The sequence below is a fragment of the Octopus bimaculoides genome, chromosome 2, assembly GCF_046866305.1.
Source record: "Octopus bimaculoides isolate indiv1 chromosome 2, ASM4686630v1, whole genome shotgun sequence".
Taxonomy (NCBI): Eukaryota; Metazoa; Mollusca; class Cephalopoda; order Octopoda; family Octopodidae; genus Octopus; species Octopus bimaculoides.
This window is the reverse complement of record NC_142929.1, coordinates 189,135,725-189,146,279: the sequence shown is the minus strand read 5'-3', so window position 1 is coordinate 189,146,279 and position 10,555 is coordinate 189,135,725. Positions and strand designations below refer to the sequence as shown.

At 38.2% G+C, this 10,555-nt stretch overlaps 1 protein-coding gene across 3 annotated transcripts; it reads right to left on the bottom strand.

The window, feature by feature from the left end:
• Positions 1 to 10,332, bottom strand: LOC106874819 (transcription initiation factor TFIID subunit 12). 3 transcript variants are annotated; one of them, XM_089348232.1, is made up of 7 exons: positions 9,569 to 10,332; positions 9,147 to 9,240; positions 8,817 to 8,967; positions 6,962 to 7,205; positions 4,905 to 5,019; positions 2,237 to 2,325; positions 1 to 719 (listed from the first exon to the last, which is right to left on the bottom strand). In XM_089348232.1, exons 4-7 carry the CDS (start codon positions 7,190 to 7,192, stop codon positions 681 to 683), a joined length of 474 nt encoding a protein of 157 aa, XP_089204358.1. In that variant the 5' UTR covers positions 7,193 to 7,205; positions 8,817 to 8,967; positions 9,147 to 9,240; positions 9,569 to 10,332; the 3' UTR covers positions 1 to 680. The 3 variants fall into 3 exon arrangements, with proteins under 3 accessions (XP_089204358.1, XP_014778166.1, XP_014778167.1); XM_014922680.3 differs by lacking the exon at positions 9,569 to 10,332 and having other exon boundaries at positions 9,147 to 9,255; XM_014922681.3 differs by lacking the exon at positions 9,569 to 10,332 and having other exon boundaries at positions 9,090 to 9,211.
• Between the last annotated feature and the right edge of the window lie 223 nt (positions 10,333 to 10,555).

Genomic DNA, 10,555 nt, shown 5'->3' with positions numbered 1-10,555 from the left:
GTGGGTTGTACTTTGAGGAAGTTTTTTAATGTTTTAATTGATGGTTTGTTTTATATATTTTTGATGCCAAAAGAGAGAAGTGGAGGATATCATTCTGAAATGAGCGATAAAAAGGATATAAATATAGCATCATATATTGCTGTCGAAACAGGTTGAAAGGAAGAGATCTGAGATGATACAATGCACAGAAAAGTGTGTGTGTGTGTGTGTATGAATTTGTATGCAGTTGTGTAAATGTATATAGGCTTATGTGTGTGTGTGTAAGCTAATTAGAATGTAGAATGCATCAATGAGTGCAAAGTATCCATAGCAACGGAGAGGCTATTTACCTAATTCAGGATGTTTTTGTCCATAAATTAAATAAAACAGGCATCATTAATTTAAATATTATAGTTGGCAATATTTATATAAATGGCCACAAAATTGACCAAAGGTCAACCAGCAGACCATCTGCAATCTGCTACAGATGTTAGCTGATCAAAGACCATCATTATCATCATCATCATCATCATCACTTAAGTACCAGTTGTGTGGTGCTAAGATAACTTGCTTCTCGTAAAACATCCACAGGAAGTGATTGTATTCAGCCACATTCAGTACGGTAGACGTGAGATATATTGGTGAGGCGGGCCACTTGACTTCAGCAGTCCACTTTTGCTAGGATGAAAGTCTCTATCACATTAGTATTTCTTCAATGTTTTCTTGATTAAAGCCATCCTCTGCAAACAAACAAAAATAAACAATGTAAATAGAATGGAATTATATCAGGTACACTACCCACTTTCTGGCAACTAGCTTATCATCATCATCATCATCGACGTTTAACGTCCGTTTTCCATGCTGGCATGGGTTGGACAGTTTGACTGAGGACTGGTGAGCCAGAGGCTGCACCAGGCTCCAATCTGATCTGGCAAAGTTTCTACAGCTGGATGCCCTTCCTGACGCCAACCACTCTGAGAGTGTAGTGGGTTGTTGCCAGAACTGCCTGACTGGCCCTCGTGCTCGTGGCATGTAAAAGCACCCACTACACTCTTGGAGTGGTTGACATTAGGAAGGGCATCCAGCTGTAGAAACTCTGCCAGATCAGATTGGAGCCTGGTGCAGCCTTCTGGTGGCAATAGTGGAGGACAGACACAAACATATATATATATATCATCACTTAACGTCCACCTTCCACGCTGGCATGGGTGGGATGGTTTGACAAGAGCCAGCCAGGCCGAAGCCTGCACCAGACTTATGTAACTGTTTTGGCAGGATTTTTACAGCTGGATGCCCTTCCTAACACCAACCTCTCAGCAGAATATATATATACATACATATATATATATATATATATATCATCATCATCATTGTTTAACGTCCACTTTCCATGCTGGCATGGTTGGATGGTTTGACTGAGTTCTGGAAAACCAGCAGCTGCACCAGGCTCCAATCTGGCATTGTTTCTACGGCTGGATGCCCTTCCTAATGACAACCACTCCAAGAATGTAGTGGGTGCTTTTTACATGCTACTGGCACAGGAGCCAGTCAGGTGGGCCTGGCATCGATTGCGTTCAGATAGTGCTTTTTACATGCCACTGGCACAGGAGCCAGCCAGGGGGCACAGGCATCAGATGTATATATACGATGGGCTTCTTTCAGTTTCTATCAACCAAATCCACTCACAAAGACTTGTTCAGCCCAAGGCTATAGTGGGACTGAAACCCAAGCCAATGTGATGAAGTAGCAAACTTCTTACCACACCTGCAATTTTTAAGAACAAAAACATTTTTTATCGTTTGGAAGCCATGGCAACAATCTCCTAAGAAACTGTTCCAGACCCTTCTTGTATTATTAGCAATTGAGTGAGTGAATGAGACAGTAATTTCAAGGATTATGTCCGGTTACAACTGGAGACAGTAGGTCTTGATAGCGGGGATGGTAAGTGTCCCAAAAGAATAACCCTCTTCCCATACAAGAGAAGCAGATCCCTAATCTGGGACACAAGTTGTCACACATTCTCTGGCTCCAACCTTGTTGCATTAGCCATAAACTCGGGTATCGCCGCCAGCTGCCGTCAAAACCTTAGGTGCCCTCAGACCCCATACTGCCAATTTCCTCTGCAAAATCGGGATAACTGCAGCCCACCTGAGAAGTGAGCCCTTGCAGGTCATGGAGAATTGCAGTAGGTTATGTTAGTAAGATGCGGTTAGAGATTAAGGGATTTGTTATAAAAAATAAAAAAAAACGCCCTTACCTGCTTGTGAGCATCAGTGACCACTGCTTTCTTATATGGTCGAAGATCTTCAGAACCAAAACCAGGAACCCACATATTCCAGTTACGTTCTAAAGAGATCAAAACAGACAGTTAAACGTATGGAAAAGAAGTGATTTCTTCCACAAATAGATAAAATACTAAATAATCGTTTCTATGCTAGGCACAAGGCCCGAACTTTTGGGGGAGAGGGGCTAGTCAATTAGATCGACCCAGTACGCAACTGGTACTTAATTTATCGACCTCGAAGGGATGAAAGGCCAAGTCGACCTCGGCGAAATTTGAACTCAGAACGTAAAGACAGACGAAATACCACTAAGCATTTCACCCGGTGCGCTAACGTTTCTGCCAGCTCACCGCCTTATAATAATACTCTTTTACTCTGGAGCACCACCTTTTTTAGTCGAGCAAATCGACCCCAGGACTTATTCTTTGTAAGCCTAGTACTTATTCTATCAGTCTCTTTTGCTGAACTGCTAAGTTACAGGGGACATAAACACACCAGCATCGGTTGTCAAGCGATGTTGGGGGCCAAACACAGACACACAAACATACACACATACATCTATATATATATATATATATATATATATATATATATATATATATACGACGGGCTTCTTTCAGTTTCTGTCTACCAAATCCACTCACAAGGCTTTAGTTGGCCCGAGGCTATAGTAGAAGACACTTGCCGAAGGTGCCACGCAGTAGGACTGAACCCGGAACCATGTGGTCCGTAAGCAAGCTACTTACCACACAGCCTAAATAATAATAATAATAATAATAATAATAATAATAACAACAATAACACAATTTCTCAGTCATCATCATCATCCCCAGAATTTTCTAAAATATGTCATTTTTGTTATATATATGTTATATGTCACTCCGGATTGATGAAGCTTAATTATCCAAATACGACGATGTTTAAGTAATTGTGAGCTGTGACCACAATGTTGAAATATTAGTTACCTCCCCTGAAGTGTCTCGCTTAAGAGGGAACTTGTGTATGTTTGTCTACATTTTGTATATATCTTTCTTTTACTCGTTTCAGGTTTAGACAACGGCCATGCTGGGGCACCCGCCTTGAAAAATTTTTAGTTGAACAAATCGATCCCAGTATTTATTTTTTAAAAAAACCTAGCATCAGTCTCATTTGTGGCAAAAATGAGCCTGCCGAATGCCGAACCAACAGAGGGACCAGCTATCCGAATTGGCTGTGCCTTGGTAGATAACGCAATTGAGAGTATGAAGACAGGGAAAGTCCCCAGCCCATCAGGAATCACCGCAGAGATGCTCAAAATATCAGGCAGTGTCGGCTATAGAATAGTCACCCGAATAGTCAACCGGGTGATACATGAAGGAGTCATACCTAATGACTGGTGTAGCAGCACCATAGTCAACTACTACAAAGGTAAAGGTGATGCTTTAGACAGAAATAATTACAGAGGTATCAAACTGTTGGATCAGGTAATGAAAGTCACGGAGAGGGTTGTAGCCCAATTAATTAGGGAGAGAGTCAGTTTAGATGAGATGCAGCTTGGGTTTGTGCTATATTTCTGGTAAGACAGCTGTGGGAGAAATACCTAGCCAAAGATAAACCTCCATACCTGGCTTCCTTCAGCTTCCGACTACCAAATCCACTCAAGGCTTTGGTCGGCCTGAGACTATAGAAGACACTTGCCCAAAGTCCTACACAGTGGCACTGAACCCAGAACCATGTGGTTGGGAAGCAAGCTTCTTATCACACAGCCACTCCTATTGGTTTCAAATTTTGGCACAGGGCCAGCAATTTCGGGACTGGGACTACTTCATTATATTAACCTGTTTTGTCTTGCAAGTTACTTGGGTACCCAGCCAGTGCTGGTGCCACAAAAAAAGCACCCAGTACACTTTGTTAAGTGAATGGCATTAGGAAGGACACCCACCCATAGAAACCATGCCAAAACAGACAAGAGAGCTGGTCACATCCCTCTGGTTTGCCAGCTACTGTCAAACTATCCAACCCATGCCAGCATGGAAAATGGACATTAAATGACAATGATGATGATGATAGCATTGGAAATGGACATAAAAGATGAATATATATATATATGTATATATTTAACCGATGGATTACTTTATGGTACCTCATTTCTTTATTTTATTTTACTTTATTCTATATCGACCTATATTATATTATATATTTGAAATTTTTATTCCTTTTATTCGTATTAATTTTAACTTCTATGAAATGATATTTACGTGTATTGTATTATACCTTTAACTCAATTTTTTTCATTTGTATGTTATTGGTTGAAACAATATATTTGTGTATAAAATTTTATACTATATATGCTATATTTTTTATTTATTATTTCTTCTTGCGTTATTTCTTCTTGCGGTATTTCTTCTTATTCCTTATGTTTGACGGATTATGTTGTATTTCTTATATATGTTCATTGAGGGGGTGTGATATGTTGAGTCGTTAACCCAGCGTTTATATTCTATAACTAATATTTTTATATATATGTATATACACACACACACACATTCACTTTAAAGCTAAACACAATAAATGTGACAAAATCCACATAACAACAAATGAAAAGTTCAGTTATAATATGCTATGCTCCAATTATATTCCTGAATAGATTATAAAACAACTTACCCAGGTGTAACTGGACATCTTTCACTTCTAAGACATTAGATTTGCGGTGTTTAGCTATTTGGCACGCATTAGTAACGACATTCTCAATGAAGTCATCAGCTATTTGTAATAAGACCTGAAATGTGAAATCAATTGTTGTATCACTAACAAAGTAGAATATTAGAAAACATGCTTATGGTGAAATTTAAGCTGAGAGATATCAATAATTTTTCTTTAGGATTCAATGAGAAGTTAAAGGGTAGCTTCCATAACTGGTGTGGCAGATGAGTAATGAGTAAGACTCAGTCTAGAAACTCAAGTGCAGATACTTGCAATAGCATAGGCCTCTCTTAGTCAGGGAGTGATGTCAAACCATTGATGAATTAGGTTTGCTACCCTAGGGCAGGTACAGCCCATGGGATTTCAGTTTTCTGCCTAATTTACTTCAGTTGCAAGGCTTTGATCGATCTGAGACAAAATTTTGCTTTTATTAACATCATTATGTTTACAGGATGAAAGAAAAAAAAACATGAAGAGTATAAAGAGTAAAATTATTAAGAAACCCTTAACTACCTCACCAAAGAAACAAAGAAAAAGAGATTAAGCAGCTAAAGATGGCGGGGGTGGGGGGTGGGGTAACAGATGTGTGTTTAGCTGCGCCTTATGGACAGGTTTGCAAAAGTGTTGCCATGGAGACTGGCCAGCAACAAACACTGCAGAATCTTACCCCACATCACGGGGCACATTTCTCAGATGGGCCACATTTATCCCAATTTTGCAGTAGTGCAGGGTCCAAGAACAGCTAAGGTCTCAACTGTAACTGAAGCAAACTGATAGCAGCTGGGAAGGCTGCTGTCATCATCATCATCATCATTTAACGTCCGCTTTCCATGCTAGCATGGGTTGGACAATTTGACCGGGGACTGGCAAACCAGATGGCTGCACCAGACTCCAATCTGATCTGACAGAGTTTTTACAGTTGGATGCCCTTCCTAATGCCAACCACTCCGAGAGTGTAGTGGGTGCTTTTTACATGCCACCGGCACGAGGGCCAGTCCAGCAGTATTTGTCTGTTTTTCTCTTCACTGTGTTACGAGCAGCAATGCCTAGGTTTGTGGCCAATGCAGTAAGGTTGGAGCTGAAGAACATGTCACAGCATGTTGCATCCCAGATTAGGGATCTGAGATACTTGTCCAAGGTGCTTTGCAGTGTGGGACGATTGATTTGGTGCAGTAGTTTGAATGCAGACAATTTGGCATGGCCAACTGGGCATTCAGTGTTTTGAAGAGGGTGCATTTCGGTGCTGGAGGAAATGGTGCAGCCACTGGCTCTCCAGACCTCAGTGAAACCATCCAACAAATGCCAGCATGGAAAACGGACGTTAAACGATGATGATGATGAAAGGTGCATGTACAGAAAGGAAAACTGAGAGAGAGATTACAATTGACTAAACAAAATTGAGATTTCCCTTTTCCCATATTCATAAAGAGAGAGCGAGAACAAGAGAAATGGTGATTTCAAACTTTGGTACAACGCCAGGGACTAAGTTGATTACACTGACCCCTGTGTTTCATTGATACCCCTTTTATCAACTCTGAAAGGATGAAAAGCCAAGTCAACCTGAGCAGAATTTGAACTCAGGATGCAAAGATGAATGAAATGTGACAAAACATTTTGCCCAGCTTGCTAACAGTTCCACCATCTCGGTGCCTTAAATGTGAGAAATATTGGTTTCAGATTTTGGGACAAAAACAGCAATTTTGGAGGAGGAGATAAGTCAATTATATCGACGTTATTGCTCAACTGGTACATACCGTATCGACCCCAAAAGGATAAAAAGCCAAGTCAACCATAGCAGAATTTGAACTCAGGACGTAGAGATGAATGAAATGCCACTAAGCATTTTGCCTGGCAAGCTAACTTTTCTGCTAGTTCACAGCCTCAAAAGAGAGATATATTAAGACATCTACAGTCAAGGAAGTCAGCAATGCCAAAAGAGCTGAGCCAAAATGCCCCACAGCATCTAACAGGTGGGATTGAACCAGGAGCTGTGTGGTTACAAAGCAAACTTCACCTACCTCTTCTACATCTTCATCCAGCTGTTCCAAAGGATCGACTTCCTTCACAAGTTCCTGGAGTCGCCGTTTGTCAAGGACCTTGCTCTCTGCTGGGGACACAGACATTGCAGGGTTCACTTGACTCGTTGTAATGACAGGTCGAAGACCCGCTGGTGGCTGGTTCAAAGCCATCATCTGACTTGTACTCACAACAGGGCAGTTATTCTCGCCCATTCCAGGTAATTTATTCATTGTGAGGAAAACTCTATCAAAAATGAAATGAATACAAGAAACAAAAAAATACTTTATCAATATTTCAAACTATAATCACACAAAATTGTGTACAAATTATAAGAAATTAGTCAAAACCAAATCACTGTCATACACACACACACACACACACATATATATATATATATATATATATATATATATATATATATATATATATATATATATATATATATATGCATGTGTGTGTTAAATAAAATGAGACAACAAAGCCAAGGGTGTGTGGAATTTTCAGGACATTTATAAAGAGAAAGGTAGTCTTACAGCTGTTTCTGAGATACCCCTTCATCAGAGACGATGTGAGATGGCTAAATAGAGGGAAATATGAGGAGTTATTTTGGAAAAGGAAGCATATATGTATATACACACACACACCCTAATCATATATATATATATATATATATATATATATATATATATATATTGTTTGCAAAAAAACATAAATCCGAAAGAAGAAGCAAACTCTAAGATGTAGAGCTGTATATATTAAAAATGGGGAAGGCCAGTTTATGAGATTACCTTAGGTTTCCCGTCCATAAAGATAAACCCTTTATGGACGGGAAACCTAAGGCAATCCCATAAACCGGCCTTCCCCACTTTTAATACACACATATACATCTATACCTATATTTTATCTTTTACTTGTTTCGGTCATTAGCCAGTGGCCATGCTGGAACACCGTCTTGAAGAGTCAAGTCGAACAAATTGACCCTTGTATTTATTTTTTGGCACTTATTCTATCGGTTACATTGCCGAACCGCTAAGTTATCGGAACATTAAGCGGCGACAGAGACACATACACACACATGATGCGTGAATTTGTGTGTGCGCGTGTAATGGGCTTCCACACAATTTCCGTCTACGAAATCCATTCATAAGGCATTGGTCGACCCTGGGCTATAGTAAAAGACACTTCTCCCAAGGCACCGTGTAGGATTGAACTCGAAACCACGGATGTCTCCACACACACACACATATATATATATATATATATTTATATACACAGGCGGACTTGTTAATATATGCATGAACACACACAACATAGTAAGGAGAGAAGTTATGATTATTGTAAAGTATTTTTCACACTAGATGAACATTGAAAAATAAGAGACAAAACAGAAGTCAATAACGAGGAATATTTCTAGAAAAGCGTGGAGTTGTGTCCATCAATCCTTGGGAAAACGGCAAACAAGTCACATTTGTAACATATTGCAGGATATTGTCATATAAAAGGCAAAGTAGGAAACTTTTGTCTTTAATTTACGGTGTTTGGGTCGGAAAATTCATACATGTTTTACTGAGGACAACAAAATTATAAACATAATAGTTTTATCATGTAATATAATATATTCTCGTTTTGTTTATGCACTTTTCTATTTTCTAAATGTAGTATAATCATTCAGAATAGGAAATTAATAAATAAATAATCCAAAGGAGATTTTTATGATGAAAATAACAAACGTTGTTATGAGAAAGTTATGAGGATGGAATGAAGACAGGTGACTTTAGAGGCTTATAACTCAGCGGTAGCGGCTACTTTCAACAATCAGATCGTTGTTAAGAAGATAGAAATGTAAATATTTACCTTGAGCAAAGAAATAAATGCAAGTATTTGTGCAGTAAAAGACAAACGGTGAATATATCTCCTCAACAGACTTTAAGCAATATAGCACTGGTGGCCATGTTGGCGGCCGAGTGGAGAGCGCATGCGCAGCTCTCGCAAATGTCGGCCATTTCTGGAAGAAAGAGGCAGAAATTGAAATTAACATCTTTGTTAAAATGTCGTTGTTAAAGCGAGCGAGAAAGCAAGCTAAATCAGTATACAACTGTTACGATCCATCAATATAAAGTGAAATACCTGTTTATTATAACTATACGTTCTGTATAAAATATAAATAAGGTTCTCATTAGATACCTGTAATAAAGTTAATTAGTTTCTTAGTAGTCGTCTCGTTGACTGATGTCTTGTAGTCCTCAATCCGAAATAATGCAACCAACTAAATATGGATCTAAAATCAATAAAAAATATTTTAGTTATCCTTTAGTTTAGCACTTCATACTCACTTTTTATTAGTCAGCACTTATGACAAATATGAAAGTGATTGCTAAACTTAAGAATTGCCAACATTTTTATAATTAAATTTCTGGCAATTTAATTTGAAAGAAGTATTAGCTTAAATATCGACAAATATATAATGATAAATAATAATAATAATAATAATAATATATAATAATAAATGTATAATAATAATAATAATGATATATAATAATAATAATAATAATAATAACAATAATAATATATAATAATGAATGTTGTTGTTTAGAGGCGAGTCATACCTTTTCTAGCACACTTATAATGACCAAAGATGTTCCAACCGGGTCTAATCTATTTTTTTATTCATATATTTATTTATTGCCCACGGGGAGGGGGAGGCTAAACATAGAGGGGGCAAACAAGGACAGACAAAGGGATTAAGTCGATTACATCGACCTCAGTGCGTAACTGGTACTCTTTTAATCGACCCCGAAAGGATGAAAGGCAAAGTCGACCTCGGCGGAATTTGAACTTAGAACGCAACGGCAGACGAACTACCGCTAAGCATTTCGCCCGGCGTGCTAACGATTCTGCCAGCACACCGCCCTTTTTCTATTCCTATATTGTGTCTGGAGAATTACGAAATCCAATGCGCCCTTGCTTTTTTTTTTTCTTTCTTTCTTTTCTATTTTCATTTTTTAAAATTTCTATTTTATTTCATTAAAAAAATTTTTTTTTTTTAGGTGTGATTTCATTTGAGGCTGTTATTTCTACCAGGAAGAAATTACTTTTAATGATTGCGGTGTTGAAATGAACCCAACTGGAGAAAAAAATAAGTCACAGGAAAAAAATATTTGCAACACATACTTAAAAATATTTTAAATAAAAAATAATGTTTCATTTAAGATAGTGAACAAAATGGGATTCAGTTTCTTCATATAAATTGGTCTCAAATTTTGACAAAAGGCCAGCAATTTCGGGTGTGTCGCGGAATTTGAACCAAGAATGTAGACTGACGAAATACCGCTAAACCTGGCGTGCTAACAATTCACCCCCCCCCCCCCCCTGATTTCCTCGTATAAATTGTGTTGTCATTAGATATGTTATACATTGTCATTTTCGAAACGATTTAAAATATGTTCCCTTTATTTATAATAATTAAATAAAACGTGACATTTTTATAACGATGCGACATTATAACCAATTGCAGGTGACCTGTAGTTACTGCACAAACACATTCATTTCTTAATTTGTAAAGAAAAAAGAAAGAGCGGGGTATAAGATTTAGA